Below are 20,939 nucleotides of genomic sequence, written 5' to 3'. Positions count from 1 at the left end.
CGTTGCTCATTCGTCCAATTCAGTCACACGGGTTAAATATCGACCAATCAAATACAGGTTTGTGAAAGTAGCCGTTTTCAGGCTCAAGCGTGATGTAGTTTCAATACCATTTTATACGGAAGTTAGCAATTTGGGGTTATAATGTTGTTATAGGTATTTTATCGTTTTTATCGTTTATATATACGAAACACTGATTTAATAAAGACTGAATTATGTAAAACCTGAGAATAGCCAAAGGAAAAGGTGAGCAGATTACAAAATGTAGGCTTATGTAAAATCTATTTTCAGTAACGTTCGTGGAGCTCAATACATGTGAAAGCAAAACGATTTGCATTACAACTCTTTTGAAATACTCGTTAATCTTGCATGATGTATCTGCTGTCAGTGTGGGGTCCATTTGTGCGTAAACCTTCCTTATTCAATATCCACACCAACACCACCATTTGCCTGTGGAGTAAATCAGATCATGTCAGCGATGTAATAAATTGCCATAGACAATTATTCACCTGGTCTCGCCTGTCAGCACTGGAGCCCCTGGTCTGGCATCAAGCACAGAGCTGGGTGTCTCCACCTCTGGTTGCTTATGACACATCATCATTAAATCCACATGATGCATTATAAAAGTCAGCAGGGTCATTGATATTAATTATCTCCAGCATGGATGGAGCAATTAGGCACATGGTCTCATCTTAATGGGGAGCTGAACAATTCTATTTTCTGATTCATTGGCAGAGAGTGCAAAATATAATGGGACATTTGTTGAGGTCATGTGTGTATGTCTGTGTCATATGTTTCTTTATCTGGTGGCAATTAGACCCCACTGAAGTCATGAAAAGATAACAACCCATATTTCCAAAAAAACAAATAAACAAAAAGTATGCCTGCCATGCAACATAGCAAAATTAAATGCATGTATGATTGGAGTAATACTTAATCATCTGTTTCCCATCTCTCGCTCTTCAGCTCCATCACGAGCATATCTTACTCTACCACATGGTAGTGCTGTAGCTCCATGAGATTTTCCACTCCCATTTACAAATCCCCACCTACTGTAGATTTATTCATTTACCCCTGAGTTGCCTCCAGTATATTATTTATTTGCAGCTCCAAGGTCTACTGAAATGGAAACAAGCTGGCATTGTTATGTTCTCTCTGCAGTTCTATCAAGAATAATGCAAAGGACCTGCTGGCTTTCATTGGCAGCAGATAGTCCGGCGCAACAGTGAAATCATGTTGCATCCAGGAACTGTTTTCTACACATCAATAAGAACAGCAAGGTTGAGGTACCCCCAGTGTGCAGCTATAACTTGATTTGTAACTTACGTTTTTCTGTAGGCTTGACACGTTCCGTGACAACTTACACGTGGGAGAGATGCTTGATGGCGTGTCGCATGTATTTATTTCTTCCCATCCTCCCACACAAACCACCAGCAAATGTATGCATGACACAAGGTGAAAGCAGTATGCTCTGCTGTCTGTATAAGATTCTTGCACAACCAAGGAGAACACCGCAAAGTAACATACACTCCTCATATGGGCTAATAAATCAAGGAGAGAAGTCAAATGGTATTTCTACTGGGAGATACACAGCCCTCTGTTCTTAGACTCTCTACAGGTAGAGGAGTTGTTTGGCAGTGGCCTGACAACCTTATTTGGGCTTAACAACTTGTTAAAATCAATACACGATTAGTCAGCAAAACAAAGGATTTTGCTGGAAAAGCTTGGATCTCAGGAGGATCACTGAATGTGGAGGGCAAGTGCATCCTCCACTCTCAGCAGGCCTGCCTGTCCAACAACCGCAGCACCGTATCAACAGCGTCCACTGGCCCTTCCACCAGCCTTCATCAGCTCCCCCCAATATTCTGCATTCTGAAATGGAAGGGTGCATTGATTTTATGTAACATGGCTCGTTAAGTGCTGATTAGACCATTATAGTGATGTGATTTCAGGGAATGGGTTTTGGTGACAGGCGGCCAAACACAAATCAAAAGGAACTAACAGCCCTTACTGAAAGAGGTTTGAGCTGCTGCTCTGCTTCACCTACGACCCTCCAGTTACAACCAGAATACTTTTGTTTCCGCTTAGACCAGCTTCAGAAGTGTGCTATGAAGCTAAAATGTTCCTTCACAGTGCTCCGGAGAATTGCTGTTTGGAAATGATGACATGCGGCTACAACAAAGTCATCTTTTTCATTTATTTGTAAAGTTAAATTAGCTTATTAGTGCTAGTTCCAAAATGAGATTCAGCTGTCAATCAGCAGAAAGTTTATACTCAACAATTTGAATATTTGGTGTGAGTCCTTTTTAATACAGGGTAAGTTATGGATAGTAATGGGACAATGTGGACAGATTGTACAATTACTGAATGTGGAATCCCACGGTTGTTCTTTACTAGCGCCTCATGAATATGAAACAGTGGTTTAATAGTTATGGAGTACAGATCTTCAGAATGTGGGCATGTGGCCATCTGATAACAGGTTATTCCCCAATCTGGGGAAGACTGAAGATGTTCTGTTTAGAACACTTCAAACAGACCCAGAGTTTAAAGCTAGAGTGGGGAAAACATTAATTATTGAGGCTATGTGATGTATTTGAGATATGACATGGACCAATATCCAACTGATGAATTAAGGGTTTTAAAAGTACAATCAAAGGATTAATTTGCTTGGAAAGGAAAGCCAGAGTCTTAAAAATGTCAACCTTAACCTCGATGAGGTTCAGTGTCATGTTGACTGTGGACTGTCAAAGCTTCTGAAGATTAAAATCCAGGAGGCACAAAACAAGATGGATGCTTTTAAAAATTTGCATGTTGAATCCCAACATTTTAAAAATCCAAACTGTCTAACAGATGGAAGATGTGAACCTACATTAATAAAATACTATATCTCTTTCTAAGTTTTAAAAATTGTGCCGGTGTATTATGGACACTTATTGTTTTCAAACTACAGAACTGTAAACACATTTTTTATTGTTTCATTTTAAGACTTTCAAGAGCTAAAATCCAGCAACTTATTCTGCATCAGTACAATAGAACAATCTATCTTAAATCTGAATTTAATGACATAAAGTGCACATTCAAAGCCGTACAAATAACTCCTCGGTCATTCATAACTTCACTTGCACAACAAAGGGAGCTCATGTCTTTTTAGTTTGCTGTTAAAAGTTTGCATGTATCTCTGTCTTGTGTTGTTGCAATGTTCTCTTTTTAATCCTTGATGATTTTGTTTGTAGTTTGTAGGAATCATTAAATAATTTTTTTTCTGGTCATGCATAAAGTGCAGAAATAAACAAACATGAAAATCTAGTGTTTTTCTCGGTACTATACCACAGTAGACCAAATATTAGGCTGGATTTGCCTTTTGCAGTGTTGATGAGGCAAAACAAAAAAAGTTCAAGACCGAGCTCTGGGAAGTGTTCACTGCTTTAAAGGGCTCAACCCATCAATTAATTCTAAAACTAACTGACAGAATAATCAACAATGAAAAGAATAATTTGTGAGGTGAACGTTGCAGAGCACCTGTGGAAGCCCCCTGGAAATTAAACTCAATGCAATCAAAATAGGAAATTGGCACTGGTTGATGTTGTAGCAGGTTTGAACATATAAACATATTTAGGAAAACTTACTGGCATTGTCACCTCGAGGGTTTCTGCTATAGGGGTACAACCATAATATTCATATTCGTCCTATCATATTCTGTGCAGTATGATTGGTTGATTTGTAGTGAATGAGATTTACTCACACAAAAAAGGGGTCACGTAACTCCATCTCTCCATTTTGTGTGACTTCAGTGACATCAGTGATTCTTTGAGATATTATTAGTCTCAAACATCAAATCAGTGCCTAATCGTAATATACAGTCTGTAAAATTTGGGATGCAACAATGCATCCCATCACGTTAAGATACGTTATGATATTAGGATATTACCGATCATAACTTCAATCCCAAAAACAGAACACTGACAGATTGGGGGTATTTTCAAACTTCGCTTCTGAAAATACAGGTAATTCCCCTGATGTGCGGGGCAGACAGAGTCACGTCATTACGAACACTGACACTATTACAACTCCAAACTTCAAAACGTCGCAACAGTTTTCCACTTGAACCATTTAGTTTCTTTCAGTGACGGTAGTGAAAGACAAGACTCTCCTGAGATGGCTAAGAATAGATGAAAGCAGAGAGGTAATGTCAAAATATTGTACCTCATCACATAGTATTATTCTCCTCTGCACACACGCAGGCCACAGTCAAATGAAGCAGTTCATTCTCATCCACACTTTGCTCTTAATGGCAGCATCACTTGTCAGTGCCACCTTTAGCAAGGTACAGTGTGCGCTCTAATTCATTTCCCCAGGTTCTTTAATTTAACTTCCAATAGGCATATATCTCCCTTATCCTCCTTTACAGGGTCATTTGCACAAATGATCCTAAATGTCTCAGATGTGATACAGGAATTCTACTTTTATCTAGGTCACCCAAGATAAAACAGGGAATTATTTTCTTACCTTCTGAGGGGCACAGTATGGAAATGCCTATGTGGTGGCGGCGGCATTTGTTGCAAATTAGTCTGACTACATTTTCTCATATTTGTATCCCACCCCACCAGGTTTGGCCCCACCCAGTCACCAAGGGCCACCATGGTGCCAGCCCCGAGCCAAGACAAAAAATGTTCACATATTGAAGCATTAAACCCATTTTATCTGTACAGAGGGAGGTAGAGCAGTTGTCCACCAACCCCAGGATTGTTGGTTAGCTCCTACTGCAAGACACTGAACCCCAACTTAGTTGCTCCCAGTGAGTGCAGGCTCCCCGTTGGACCCCATTGTGTGACTGTGAGTGTGAATGTGTGAATGAGAAGCACTGTAAACTATTAAAGTAGAAATGGGCTTTATAAGTGCACATCGTTTACAGTTTAAAACGCCTAAAATTGAAATAAACACCCAGTGCACCTAATTGGTTCTATATATTCTCAACAAAATTTCCTTATGGCATATATTTTTACTAAGGTTTTGAAAAGGAAAAAACCCTGCTGTGGAATTTTTTATGGCCTGCACTGTAGCACCGACTGAACATTTAAGTCATTTTTAGCTACAGCTGTAACACTGCTGCAAATTGTTGTGAGGCTACAGATTTTACCTTATCTGTACCATGTGGTGTAGTTATCACCTGCTCCAGATTTGCACATATCCATCTGTTTGTGTGTCTCTTCATCTAAGGTTGTATTTATAAAACTGCTGGCCAGGAAATAAATTCATCATGCACATTTATTTATCCAACAAGACGAAACTTATTTTAGTAACCTTATGAGCTTTTGTTCCCTGCCATAAAAAACAATACCTATCTTTGTGCAACTATTTCAGAATTACACCATATAGTTGTCTGAAGTGAAGAGTTTACTTGGAAGGCTATTAAACATTTGGCGCAAACTTGGTGCTCTGCTGAATGCCCTCTTGTACCACGAGCACTTTGTTTAAAGTGCAAAAACAATATCCTATTTCAGGAAGGCTAGCCAAATGATCAACACTTCACTAACAGCAAATCACAAATGAGCAATGGGAGCTGCTCTTTTCTGTTTGTGTGGGCGCATTCCTCCACAGCCCATAATTAATGTGTCCTTCCCCCACTGATTTATTTCATTTACCTCCCGTGATAAAGCAGGAACAATCACATGATAAGTGAATGATAACAGGCTTTATCCCTGATAGCAAAACATTATTGCAGTTCAACAAAAATAACTTATTATCCTTGACACATGGTGTAATATAAATGGAGGGGGGGGGACTTCCACTTTCCCATCAACTCTTAGTGTAACTGTGTGACACCCTTGGGGCAGTTCAGCATCAAGGACAGTTTGAAAAGTTCGATGTATTACTGTGTTGTAACAGTTCAGCTCATCCTGAAACACATCTGTTTGTCCTTGTTGTTGTGTCCTACTGTCCTGCTCTGGAGATACAGTATCTAAACATATGCAGCATATGTTATTAACTCACAATAGGAAGCATTCTCCTCCTCCTTTGCTTCTTTACAAAGGCAATAATCTCCTGCAGTAGATGTTAGTTACAACTGTATCAGCGGACATCCAACCATAAATCTATAACTAATTACTTCAGTTGATCCGGACACACTGCCTACCCTCTAATTAGCCAAACAATGGATGGAAATGTCTTGATTTTCCGTGTGGGCTTTTGAGTTACACTTGTTCACTGAATCAAGCTAAAGATTTGGGCACTCAACCAAAGTGTTTTCTTTTTTTGTTTGTTTTTTCTATTTATGAAAACAAAGGCCCACACCCATATTCTTTTAAATATAGAACAATTAAGACCTGCCAGAACAACCCGACACATCTTCAAAACTGAGGAAACATGAGTTTGGTAAAAAAATAATAATAATGGCAAAAATCACCCTAAAGGACACCGAGAGACGAGAATATAAAAAAAAAACATGATTGCAAAACTCTTCCCACAGTAAGAGTAAAACACTGTCCTCAAGCTGCATCTGATTTATTCATGCAGTCTATTCCCATTCAAGCACCTTTGTTGTACAGCAACAGAGAGACTGAAATATCATCTTTTTTATTTGATAAAACAAAACACATGCTGTGTAACCTGGGAGTTGGCACTGTGTAGCTGCACTGCTGCTGAAACATTATGTCATGATGAAAAGAGCTTCTGTCGTGGTTGTTCGGCAAACATTGTTCTCTGATAAATCTCTTTCAAGAGAAAATTATTATTTTGAAATGCCAGCTTCAAAAATAAAACATTAATTTATTTTGGAGCATATGCTTCTTTTTTTCTGCCGGATTGTTAAAGCTCATCATTAAGGGCACGCAAAAACCTGATCCGGCTCCAACAGCACCTCAAAATTGGTCGTTTTCCTTGAGATTTGTTTTATGCAGATTTGATTTCTTCTGACAGCCTCTCTCTGTCCAAATAAAAGCTGAGTGCTACTGATTTCCTCTTCTGTGGCTTAAATGGAGGCAGAATCTCGCAGTACGGTACAGCAGCATCTTAGAAAGACAAATAAAGTGTTTTTTTTTTATATTTGCAAGTGTAATATAAGAGCCACAGAGAGTGTAGTGGTGAAAGCTGAGGAGTGTGCAGTGGAATTATAATGTAATTCTGCTCCACTGCACACACACGTACCGGTCTGGGGTTTCTTGCCAATAAACAATGATTTTGCACATGTAGAACAACAGTGTATAAAAACTCCACATGAGCCAGCAGGGATCACGGAAATCTGAGTCATCCAATAAAAGGGTTTTTATATGTGTGTGTCTTTGTCTTCCTGTATCAAATCTAAAATGATATTCACACGATGGGAGCATTCAAAGCTTTCTACAAGAATCTTTCAAATGAGAAGTGACTATAAAAACCTGAGGTTAATTTTTTTTTTTCCCTGATAGCTATAGTCATTGTGTTTCATGCTTTGCCTGTGGCGCTTGTGACAGTGACTGTGGTTTTGTTCGTGGTAGAGGAGTGTTGGGGGAGGGTCAGCAATTTCTACATTTAAAGGAAATTTTGGTTGGGGAAAAAAAAGAAAGAGGAAAAACCTGAAAAAATATGAGAGAAAACAGGTCTCTCAGTGAAACGTGCTGTAAATTAATCCACAACTTTAAAGCGCTGGGACTGGCAGGCTGATTTGTATGGGTAAATGAAATGAGAGGCCAGGCGTGTCACAATCCAAATGCACAATGCGGAAATAAATTCCCCAAGGCTGATCTACAGAATGGTATTCATAATGGGCCCAAAGGTTTTTAACCAAAATAATTCTGGCAGACTGACTACAGGCTTTGCATTTTAATCTAAACACACACAATGCAGTCACATCAGAGAAGGGCAAAGGAAGCCCTGTATCAGAAAGGCGTCATCAGTCCTAAATCATGTTTGTGTGACAGTGTAAAACGTGGGCGTTCATCTAAACTTTTCCTCTAATAGTGACACATTCTTTAAAAGTACACCAATATTTGTTTTAATGGTTCAGCTTGATTTTGACTATGTAAGACTTGCCCTTGGGTGACCGCACTTCTGGACATGTACTGTATTTCACAGTAGTGGTTGAAAATACACACGTTAAACACCTGTCTAATACCAGAAAGACTGCATCTATAGAGCATCGATGACACCGTGACAGGAGTCTGAGTATGAAAATGACATTTGCACACATGCAAATTGAAAGCTTCTCTTTGTGTTTCTCTTTATGTTTATTGCCATTGTCACAAGAAATGTCACAGAGATGTGATTATATTTGTATTGTTTATTTATCTTAGCCACAGAGACAAGTAATGTGACAGATATGTGTAGTCTGAGATCAATCGCTCTCGACTTTTCCTTCACTAAGGGTTTGTAATTGTCAGATCAGTTGTAGCCTTAAAGCTTTAAATCACCTCAGCTGAACAGCACATTTATAACAAAATTGCTTCTGGAGACTACAGGAATAAAAAATATAGCTGCACTTTCCGCAACTAAGTTAATAATATGTCTCATTTGAAATAAAGTCTCCAAGGCCGCTACATTCATTTCAAAAAATGTAATGTATAAAGAAAGTTTGAGGTCCGTCCCTGGACTCTTCACTGGCCGCTAACTTCAACTGAACATGGTTGAACACAATGACATCCTTACATCAGTGTAGTCTTTTGACCTAAAGAAAACTGGCTAATTTAAGAAATACACACCTTTTCTACTACATTATAACACTCAGATAATGAGGCCTGGTGTCTTACACTTTGAAGCTCCTCAAGCCAATTAAAAATGCATGTGCCTTGTTTCAAGCCTAACAGCAAAATATTACCACTAACAACGAACCTTCACTTTGCGGATTCTCTTAGCTTATATCATTCAGTCTCTTTCATTACACCTTTGCATGTTGGAACATTTGTAGATGTTTTAAATCTTGTTTTTTTCCCCATTTGATATGGAAAAGATGCCATTCAACACCAGACAACCTCAGGCTGCTCGTGACTGGTGATCGTGTCATGCACAGAAATCAATAACCAGTTTTTTCATGGACATGAACTGAAACATAATAAGCTGTCCTAAGACATTAGGCACTGGTCAACCTCTCAGTCAACCTAAGCACCTTCAGACACTTGGTTTAAACGGGAACTGATCCTCAGCTACAGACAGATTTGACCTTATGCATAATTAGCCTAATAAAAGCATTAGATATGCTGTCAATATAATTTGCATAATGTGCAAAGGCACTTTCATTCCTGAATGCAAGTGGTGTCCATGTGACTTAAAAATGCTGCAATGACATTTCTCTGGGTCCTTTGTTCACACCTGTCAGGGGAAATGTGATGGGTGGCAGCTGCAGCTGTGGCTCCTGTCTCCAGTGAGTCCACCAAGTCCACTAAGACCTGGCTGGAGACCGGTACACATCAACCACACAGATGCACACGCTGACAGTAAATTTTCTGAAGAGGAAGAAAAAGAAAATTTACCTTGCGCTGACAAGATTAATTTCTCACAGTGCACAGTCTGACATGGTGCCTGAAGATCAGAGTGAGAATAAAAAAAATGTTTGTCATTTCTGAGTTCTTCGAGCTGAGGTAACCAAGAAGAAAATGATTGCATTATTTCTATTTCACAAATGTTGGTATTCATGTGGGTTCCCAAACACATGCAAATCAGCTGCTTCACATTATGTATTTATGTAATACTTCACAAAAGAGGTGAAAAACAAAACAAACCACAACCTTTGCTAAGTTCCAGTCGGCGGTTGCAGTACGTCCCACTTCCGGAAGGAAACTACAAATTGTGAATAAGTGAAGCCAGCTTTGATGTGGCTCCACTTCACAGAATATTGATTGTCTTGGCAATGCCTGTCTCAGTGAAAATGACTTCAAGACCGAAAGCCATGTAATGAGTCACTTTCATACTGGCACAGAGGTCAAAACTGTCTGTTATGTTGCTTTACAATGGGGGAGGACAGGCTCTCTCACATGGCTCTTAAGTCTCATTTTGGCAAAATAATGCCTCTCATATTACGACCATGCCGCATTGTACTGCTTAAGGTGCCAGTACTGCACATTTTCCTTTTCCCTTTTGCAGGTCAGTTGTATGAAAGGTAACGCTGGCCTTTCTGTGACCCATAGAAATATGACACTCTGCAAACCATAAGCCGAGTTTCAATTCCATAGCTTGCACTTTACTGAGTGCCTCTGTTGCTGCTGTGCTTTGTAATCATAGCAGGAATCTAAATGAGACCTAAACCTCGAGGAAATTTCGAGCTCGCTTCTCAGTGGTAGTTGGTTTACCATTCCATTAGTTTCTGTGATTGGTTTACCATTTGCATAACTGTTAGATAAGGGAATGCCGACCTGAATGATTAAAGACAAAATCTAAGGCAGTCCATTTAGATGTATGGTGTTATTAGGCAGATGTGGCCAGCCACTGGGGCAAAGATGAACTAGTGTATCCAGTGTGGGATGCTTAGCAAGATTGTGCTTTTTGTCAGCATCATTGCTGATATTCAAGGAAATAAATGCACCCGACTTTCGTGTAATTACAGTACCTGAGATTGACAGATAGAGGAAAATGAGAAACAGCAGGTGTTTCATTTTAGTGGTTATTTTCGGACTATGTACAGGATTCAGTCGGGGAATGGATGGCTAGGCCTCAGCAGGATTCAACCTTTTGCTGATTTTAACAGCAAATACAGTACCTTTGCCAGTGTTTATCCAACACTTGGTCTCTGAGTGTTCAAAATATGAAAATATCAGGAAACAGATGGAGTGTGAAAGCAATGTGAAGCTATCTTTTCAGATCAGACTTAGCACAGGTAATAGGAAATAGTTCATGCATGGTTTTTAAAGCAAAGCTCCACCTTCCATCCACCGTCATAGTTGTGAAACCAGGCTAAAAGAAGGATATTCTTCGATCCTCTCACATAAATATCTGCAAGGGGCTGGTCAGATTTAACAGTAATGGTAGGTGGTAAGTAATTATGGGATATAACTAAGAGCTCGCCTGCAAAAACCACATGTGTAAAAAAAAGCACAAGACCAGCACCGGCCTTGTGTCTTATATGAACTGCATTAGCATCAAAAGATCGGTTGTTCTTGATAGTTTGTGGCTTAATCGATAAAAAGTGCAATGAGAAAGATTTTCAGTATCCCACAGCACAAATGACAGCAGCAAATTTGTGAGCATTTGGAAAGTTTTGTTTTCATCGATACCAGTGAACCAAACATTCATTTGAACACTTTCTGCCTTGTACTTGTTACCCCTTCCTCACATTTTCATCCACTATGTGATGGGGCACAGGGCAATGTGCAAGACATCAGCAACATATTTTTCTCAAAGCAAAAAAGAAAACACATTGCAGCATTATACATTATATAGTATTTATCTATGAATGAATCTATGAACATCAGATTACTTGTATTTGTGTCTTTGCTTTGTAAAGAAAACTTTTTTCCTCTTTTCTGCAACACAGGTTGAGGTAAAGTTATTTTTTATTATAATTCCACCGAAAGACTACAGTCCTCCAGGCTAAAGAATTTTTCCCTTCTCTGTAGCCGAATTCTTCCTTCACAGGCTCTCTGCTTTCAGGACTTTCTGTTCCTTGTAAAGAAATCCTCTTTACCGCAGGCATGTGGAGCTCCAGGCTCAAGCTGTCTCAAGGAAGTTGAAAGCCAGAGATCTAAAATTTGCTTTGCAAAAAAACTGTAGTCAAACTATCTAAAGCAAACATTAGGGTAAAGTCACTTCCTGTGACGCGAATCCATCACACAGAGGGATCGGCAGTTTCCTTGGCTTAGGTTAATGCAAACTGAAGAAGAACAAATGAGAGAGTTCTGTCTGCTTAGGTGAAACAGGCCATCATGCTTTATATGGGCACTGAGCTCCACTCTGCCTGCAGTGAGTGTAAATGTTCCACGCTCCCTTGCTGCTGCCGCCGCCGCATACTGGCAGCCAACTCCCGAGCCACCCCACCATCTAACAGGATTAGCCCCTGAGCTCCACTTGTTTCAACAAAGTTATCAAGTCGAAAAACACAGACTCCCCCAGTGGCTTTTGTAACATCAAAGGATTGGTCCTCAACTTTGACAGGTTAATTGATAGTCAAGTTTTGCACAGCATCCCTCGAGGGCTTGACAGTTACCTTAAATACATTTACCATAGAAATGTTTTCATTAATAATCTGTCTGTTGTGTGCCAGTGATCAACCACATGTTCACTCCATGTGAACATTTAATAGATTTAAAGTCTTAACAGGTGGTAGAGCATGTATAACGAAATAAAGGCACGGGATGCAGTTCCACATTATCATATTCCATAAAATTAGCCTCATTAAAGCCTCTTATATACTATAGGGTGAGAATTAATGTACAACAAACTATAGTAAACAGTGTAATGTATGTCTATCAGCCACAACATTTAACCAACCATAGGATGAATAAAACAAATGTCGTTACAATGGCACCTGGGATTGGGGCGTGTGTATATGAGGCAGCAAGCGAACAGCAAGTCCTTGTGTTGGGAGGCACAAAATAAGGATCTGAGCAACTTGACAAGGAGCAAATTGTGATGAGAAGACAACTGGGTCAGTGTGTGTCCAAAGTGGTCCAAGGACAACTGCTGAACCAGTGTCAGAGTCATGACGCACATCTGATCCCACAAGAAGGGCTACTAGTGAAAAATGTATTATTGGTCGTGATCGACAGAAGCGAGAACACACCGCATTGCAGTTTGCTGTCTATTGAGCTGCGTAGCCACAGACTTGACCGAGTTCCTGTCTGAGCCCTGTCGAATGGTGAATGTGCCTACAATGAGCATGTGACCTTCAGACCGGGGACTGTGGACCAATGGATGAAGACGGCCTTTGTGTGGGTGACCCGGCGCATGTATGTCACTTATGAGGGGTTGCAATGACTCAAGGATGAAGTCTGATCCATGGAGGCCCCACCTGACAATTTAAAGAATATGACGAAGACAACTCTCAGATACCAGAGGACACCTTCAGAGGTCTTATGAACTTCCAGGCCTCAATGGGACAGAGCTATTTTGGCAGTATGAGCTGACAATATGTCTCATGTCACAGTATGAGATGCAACAGTAGGATTTTCAGTTATAAATAACATAGTATATAAAACAAAACACAAAAAAATAAACACAAAATATTCCCTTTATTTTTTCTACCTTAAGACTACACAGGGTCACTGATGTAGCTCTATGAGGTATCTACATTTGCATTTTATTTACAGCTTACTCTGATGTCTTCATATTTACATGGTTAAAGAGAAGCGCTAAAAACACAGTGTTGAGAACGAACCAAAACTCAAAATGAGTCCAAAACCTTAGAAAAAGATACAGTCTTATGACACAACAGTTCTCAGTGCAATATTCCACAATGCAAATATCCTTCATTCATAGTATGTTGAATATACATTTTTTTAAGAAACAAAACATCACTGAATCAACCAACAGCAGAAAAAAATAACTGTGTACTGTTTTAATGTTTGTACAGATTGAGACACTCAATCATGCTCCCATCACCCTACACACACAACATGTTTATATGTTAGATGGTAAAACTATAAGAAAGTCAAGAGTACGTTGTGGCTTGGCATAGTTCAAAAAGTACCAGAAGTCAAATCAATGTCGTGATTTCCAAAATAGTCTTGCGTTTTCACATAATGACATTTTTAAATATGCAGACGTAAATTGTCCTTTGCAGACTCCACTGAGGTGGGACACGGATATATGGGAGCTAGGATGTGTCCACGTGGATTATTTCCAAGGTTGGCTTGAATGGACGACCTTTAGTCTGTAAACGCAAAGTAGAACACCTGCAGGTCTAATGCATTTCTGCCAGCCTTGGGACCGAGTGGAGCCCTGTTCTGGAGAATGAAAGCACTTTCGATGCTGACCTGCGGGCAGCCCTTAGGGCAAAGGCAATTTGTATCTTTCATTTCACCCACAACAAAATGCAAAGCCTACTTATCATATCTCAGCAGCCAGTATGTTAATGTAGTATGCATCAGTGAGGAGATTCTTTAACCTCTGTAGTCTCACTTTTAAAAAATATTTTCACCCCAAGCCTTATCTGACTGGACACTGTGGCCCAAAACACTGACCTAGGCTCACTGATAAACAAACACTGCCTTTCATATGCAAAACTGAGAGCTGTAAAATGGAGTTGGTCTAATAAAAAAACAAACAAAAAAAAAAAAAACACAGTAATTGCTTTAACTAAACCACCTTTCATAGTTTATTCCATGTGTTGAAACACCCTTAAGTATTGTTCAAGTACAACAATTAACAATAAATGGGACAATAGTTCACATTTTTAAAATTCACATTTGTTATACTGTTAATTCATATAGCTATTTATAAAACAGAACTAAAATGTAATGCAAAACCATTCCTGTAAAATACCTTTTGTTGTTTAATACAGATAATAATTCCACAGTATTTTCTTACAGGGTTGGCTCTTCACGGTTTTCAGAATGAAGTCGTCTGACCAAATTCAAATAAAAAGTAGCAGAGAACAATTAATTCTGTGTTTTCATTTTCTTCCATGAAAAAACAAACAAAAACAAATCCATGTAAAAAATAAAATACATATAAAATAAAAAAAGTGATCTCAAGTCCCTTGTTGGCTTTACCATACAATTTAAGCTGATTAAACAGTTTGCTATTTTATAGTTCATAAAAAAGGCCACCAACATGCACTGTCAGGGTGCACTGAAGCCTTCTAAGCTAAGACCACAGATGAGCATCAAGCCTCCTTTAAAATAAAAAAAAAATTACAAGACATCACACAAACGAAGGTGCTTTGACAAGTTCAGCTGGGGTTTTGATGAAGGGCTCTACCGCCAACAGAAATCTCTCATTATTTATGGATGACTGGGGCTATGAGGGTTTCAAGTATAAAAAAGACGTGATTAAAAGAGAAGGAATCTCCTTGGCTGAGGCGCAGAAAAGGCAGAATGGAGCAAGCTTGTGAATAACAATCTGCAAGTCTGGCAGCAGAGTGAGCCAGTGAATATAATGCATTACCAATACTCCTCTTGGATTCCTTTGAACAGAATCACCAACAGGGACGGGGAAATGGAGTCACAAAAATAAGTCACAGACATCGCAAATTTTCATCCTCTAGCAGCCGCACTTGGAGGGCAAAGACTGTTAAAGAATCTTCAAAAGGAGAAGGGCACTCTTCCATTAATACAGTGCAACTGATTGCAACCATGTTTTTTCTTTTTTACTGTATATTAAAAACCGAGTTGAGCACAGTCAAAAAAAAAAAAGAACAAAAAAAAAGATAAGTGGTCATGTACACAACTGTCTTTGGCAAGAAGTCCCATGTTCTACATTTGAGTCTGTCACTCGAGAACCTCATGTTTATGTCACCTTCGGCCCATTTCGGTCTGTCTCATGAAATGAATGTTGTTGACACTGTCTGCCAGCTCAGGGTATTGGTCAACTGAAACCACATAGTATCCATCGTAGCCCTGCACCTTCCCTGAGCCCAGGAGCTGTTGCTTCTCTCCCTCAGTCCAGGTTCGTGAGCCCTCCTCGCCATCTCTCAGTCTCTGCCGCTCTCGGGCCCAAGCCTGGGCAACGGCTCTCTGTCGGGCCAGCTCCAGCACACGAGCTTTCTCCTCATCCACGCTGCTGCCGTAACGTGTATTCAGACACAGTGCCCCATACTGTAGCTGGATGTCCGTAATGCGCCTAGTCCTGCCATTGAGAACTGTGTTCACCTGAGACACTGTCACATTGACACCGGTCTCTAGCGTGCGTCGGCCCACCGTCATGCCAATGAGGGCCAGGTCCCCCTCCACGGAGCCCAGTTTGACAAAGTAATGGGTGTCCATTCCCCCAATAGTAAAGTGGAGCTCTTCAAGGTAGAATGCATCATTCAGAACTGCAGCCAAACGACGCCCGTCCTCATTGGCTAAGCTGATGATGTCGGTACTGATGCGACCATCTCTGATGGCAAATTTCACGCCCTTCCCGAAGATGGAGCCACCAGAGGCAAAGATCTTCTTGTCCTCCATTTGAGAGCATCCTGCACTTTTGGCTCTGTAAATCTGGCCAAAACGGTCTAGCTTCACAAAGGCCTTCAGCTGCCTTTGAACTTCACACTGAACACCCAGCAAAGACTGCAAAACAAAGAGAAAATGGTTTAGGCACACAGCCCCACAGCATCCGAGCTCACAATAAAATATCTCCATGTTTGTTCCCTAAGAAATGGATTTACACAACATAATTCTATTGGTTGTTTGAAGATGATCTTCTAGTTATTTACCAGACGTTCACTTCTGATCGCCTCACACGGTGGCTTTAATTAACCTTTATCCTCATCCTGAGCTGCTTGGCACATGCACTGCCACCCTGAACTTCTCTAGACTTTACCCAGGGGAGCTGCATGTGAGAATGCAAATGTCCGAGTCAGATGGCCTGGACATTACCCAGACTATCCTGTGGGGCTCACAGGATAGTCTGGGTAATCTGTACAAAGTCTAGGTAATGTGAGTGAGCCTGTGCATGGATAAAGCACGCTGCTCTATCCCAAATTGTCTGGAGGATTTAAAGCGAGCGAAGAGACGTGCTGACGAGGTTTCTATCAAGCGACTGCCACGGCTTCCCATTTCTTTTTCTTTTTTCCCCGACAGGCACGACTTTGGGCTTCGATGGGCTTTAAACAAAACCCTATGTGGCTGTGTACATGTGTGAAATGACAACTCTGAGAAATACCTGAATGGACCTGATTCTCTGAGTCCACTGTTCATATGTGAAGTGGGTTGTGGTCTGCAGAGGGAATGAGCCTTTTTCTACTGCTCAGAGCCATTACGTTTCATTAGCGACTAAACATTTTAAGAATGAAAATCATTCAGCGTTTACAAAATGTTCATGTTTCACCAAAATATTGATAAGCAACAGATTTATTTAAACATATAATAAAAGTAATAACAAAAAATTATACAATTAAAGCTTATGCAGGAAGTGGGTCCACATTCTTCCTTGAGTTAACATATTATGTACATTTTGTGTACAGTCCAAATTGTGCTAAGCAAGTGCTAATCACTCTGATCATTAGTGACATGCATGATATTTTGAAAGAAAAAAAGGGTGAAATAACTGTCTTCTGACAGCCGTGCTGTGCCAAATATAAAACAGGAATCTGTTGGTACCCATGTATATATCTTATTAGTTATAGAATGAGAGCTTTGTGAAGATACCACGTTGCCCTCAGCCAAAATTAATACTTTTGTCCTAATATTAAATGACAAGAGTTACTCCCCAGGAAGAAAAAGAGAGACGTTGAAATGAGGAAAGTGATATGAAATGGATGCGAGCCAATACGCATGGAGACAGAGGACTGAAAACATGTGGGCGGCAGAAAAACAGGACCTTAAACACTGTGCTTTTTAGTATTTGCCTAAGATTAAAGGCTGTGAGTGTTCAGAGACATCCACAGTCCTCCTGATAATTTCTAATTCTGTCCTTGTACCTCTGTTAGAGGCTGGCAACAAGCTGGAGGACTGGGTGGGGCTGTAGTGACCAGCATGTCTGCCTGCTCTTTGACATGACACCACATCAGATGACGCTTGAGGAGAAAACAAATGAGGGGGTGTGGGCAGCTGTGCTGTCGGTCCCCTTGGGAGTCACGGCCTGGGGGGACTCTTCACACCACGCCACTCCGTGTTTGTTTACCGTGCCAACGGTGTGACCCAGTCAGCTGTCCCAGGGGGGTTAGGGGGTTAAAGGGGCAATGTCCTCTACTTTACTGAAACAGCCTCCCTAGACATTCACAGAGAGGCATCCTTCACATAGCATGGGGTGCAATCAGTCTGTAGCACAGCCCAGAATGAGAGATCAAACCTTGCGCGGCGCAAACCTCATCCATCTAGCCCCTCACGGCATTTTTCAATCTACGGATTGAGCAGCATGGCAAAACAAAGCCTTGGATAAAAAGAGACAGAACGGCAGGCATACAACTCCTGCATAAAATAAAATGCCAAATGTAGGATATACCGCATGTAGCTATATTTATGCTTCAAAGAACCCTACATTTAATTAGGCTGGCCTGGCCATCTGCAGTGGGGATCAACTTGGCATTAACCAGCTCAGAACATCATTTTTGAAGGAAGACTTTTGGATAAGAACATTGGCTAGAACACAGGGTAAAGACTAATTATCTCAATCTTTCCTTACTTTCTCTTACAGTACAAACTCCAGAGGTGTGCTGAAGGAAGAGCTCCCTACCAACACGAGTAAAGCCTTCAAATCTAGGCTAACTTTGCTATTTAAAGCCTCCATTACAGGATTTTTAGGTCTATCATGGGTATTCTTTAATATCAACTTGAAAGGCTGGGTTTACACTGTAGATGAAACATTTGCTTTCAGTGATATTATTGCTCAAATAGACTTACCTCTATTTAGTTTGTCTGTGTGGGGGAGGCAAACGTAAACAAACGGAAAATAGCTGCAAAAATGCTTCTAAGAAGTTGAAGGCGAAACATGTATGCAACCTGATAGCTTGGGTTGCTGAGCCGAATTATAGTTAAGAGAATCTGACCCACCACGTAGTGAGTGATCTCCTTATTAAATTACCCGTAAATCATTTTGAAAACGGTTGTGTTGATCAATAGTTTTATATGTCATTTCACAATGACCATGATTTAGTTTAGCAATTGTATGTCTAAAAAAAAGCCCTGCAATTATTCTTTCCATATAACCCTTCCAAAGCGGTCTATGTTAGATGAGGACATAACAGTGGTTTCTACTACTATGATTTTATACTTTATACATGAACTGTAATAATACTGTGGATTTACAATTTTCTTTTTCCTGTGAATTTGACTATGCTGTGAGGGAAACCTTTGATTAGGACTGAAATTCCTTTAATAACTTTAAATGCCCAGAAAATACATTACACAGCAGGCGGAAGTCTAATGATTGACATGCTGTTCTTCCTCAATAAACACTTGTCTTTATATAAGGGTTATACTGACAGTAAAATTGTAGTTAATTATGTCCAAGGTCACAGGCTGAAAAAATGGTTAGGAATTTATGATATCAAGGACACGGTTTTTATGTTCTTCTTCTTATAAATTTTTTAAATTCTCAAGTGTTAAAAGATTACATTTGAACAGTATTTTTTTAACATCACTGCTTCCTCCATTTATTGTACTAGGTTGGTTTGGCTGCTTGGTCAGATCAGTAGTCACAGATTAAGATAACCTTGTACTGAACCATTTCATATGAGAACAATACTCAGTCTGTTCCAGTAGCACCCATAGTGTCGCTCAACATGAATCTGGCCTCTTGATGGGTTGCATTCTCTAGTCTAGCTGTAACCAAGCCCAGGACCACAACATTGGCCTCTTTAATAATTCAGATGAGTTGGAGGCAACTTAAAAGAGCTGATAAATGCAGGAATCAGAGCATGTCTACTACTTCTCAGACCTTGGCTAACAGTGTAAGGCTGAGATGAAATCAATGGCCAGTGGTGGAGAGAATGGAGAGTGAATTTCCCTAATGGCAGGACAATTACAAGAGCTGTTTAGCCTGACCCCATTCCCCAAGATGAGGACTAGGGGCAAGGACCTGGCTCACTGGTCTGTGTTTTTGGCCCGATGGCTGGCAGCTCCTCTGGGAGTGTGGCTACACAGGGCATGTCAATTTACTAATATTGTTGGTAAGGAGAGGAGCAGAGGTAAAAGAAAAGGATCTGTAAGGTGAGAAGTGGGATAGGTGAGAGTGATTGTTTTACCTTTGTGCTGTCCCACTCCTGTGTCTTGATCTGGGTGCTGATTAACTCAAACGATGGCTCCATGGCTTCTGTGCTTGGTTTTCGATAGCCAGGGATGACATTGTAAAGTTGGAAGCCAAAGGTCACCAGCCAGCTGTTCACATCTGCAGAGGAGGGATCAAATCAGTGACAAAGTCTTTTCTGGCTCCAAATAAAACCATATAGAACACTTCATTTAATTTTCCTTTTTTTTTTTTTTTTTTTACAGTTGACACTGTGTTGGTCAAGTGGCTTCTTGAAATACTCCTCACTTGCTCTGCACTTGATTTGTTTGTGAAAGTGGACAAGCTATAATAAACACTTGAGATTGTGGCAGAGATTCATGTCCACTCCTGCAGGTGCTGCACTAATGACACACAGCTGGGTCCCAGAAACACCAAGTGACATCTGAGAGTGTCTGCTGCGCTGATAATTATATACTGTAATTTCATGTCATCTCAAAGAAGCCCACACTTCTGAAGACTCAGCGGGTTATTTTGCAATCGTTTTTTTTTTCCCCTCCGGATGAGATGCTTAAAAAAAGAAAAGTGACAGATACAGGAGTCAAGTCTCAGATATCATGGTCTGTCTAACAGCAGCCACCAGCACAGTGGTTGTAGGTGGTGCTGCCAACCTAGGTGATCAGTTGTCATTAATTCTGAATATCACAGAGAAGGCTGCAGACATGACTGGAGGCAACGACTGCTAAATTCAAGCCATTTGTTTCTTGCCCCTTTCAATGTGTTTGTTATGGACGGCAGAATCATTGCTGTGACACTTGGGGGGCAAGTTTGTCACAGATTGGCACTGCCACATTGTCGTACCTGACAAAGCTTTTCTAAATAAGAATTTGTTTGAGGACAATGAAAGGACCCTGGTAATTTAGTGAAAGGAATGGAAATGTCAGCCCCATCAATCACAATTGAGGCAGACCCACTACAGTATATCTAACAGTCTGCTTAGCATTCAAATGCCAGTCAGCCCCTAATGGTGGACTGTGAAGCTGAACGCCTTTCTGCTTGGCAGGTGGCTAAATGGCTTTGTTGATTAGAAAGAAGTAAAAAGCTCAACTCCACCTGAACAAAAGTGACCATTTTCCCTCTTAGTATTGTCTACAGGTAAAGCAACGTAGAAACGGTGTTATTTCATAGCCCATATAAGCATTGTTGCATCCATATAATGTAGAATGAATGGG

The 20,939-nt window shown here is 40.4% G+C and overlaps 1 protein-coding gene across 13 annotated transcripts in view; it reads right to left on the bottom strand.

Annotated features, from left to right (window-relative positions):
• Window positions 1-13,108: 13,108 nt before the first annotated feature.
• The window catches only part of tenm4 (teneurin transmembrane protein 4), a 139,856-nt gene continuing 132,025 nt past the window's right edge, over window positions 13,109-20,939 (bottom strand). For all 13 annotated transcript variants that reach the window (XM_067507781.1, XM_067507784.1, XM_067507786.1 and 10 more), the window contains 2 exons: window positions 19,727-19,869; window positions 13,109-16,109 (listed from right to left, as the gene is read on the bottom strand). In XM_067507781.1, coding sequence (XP_067363882.1) covers window positions 15,351-16,109; window positions 19,727-19,869 — 902 coding nt within the window. In that variant the 3' untranslated portion in view covers window positions 13,109-15,350. The remainder of the gene's footprint in view (window positions 16,110-19,726; window positions 19,870-20,939) is intronic.

This window comes from Channa argus, chromosome 6 (assembly GCF_033026475.1).
Source record: "Channa argus isolate prfri chromosome 6, Channa argus male v1.0, whole genome shotgun sequence".
NCBI classification, from domain to species: Eukaryota; Metazoa; Chordata; class Actinopteri; order Anabantiformes; family Channidae; genus Channa; species Channa argus.
The sequence above is the reverse complement of the archived record's forward strand: the minus strand, read 5'-3'. Positions and strand labels throughout refer to the sequence as shown.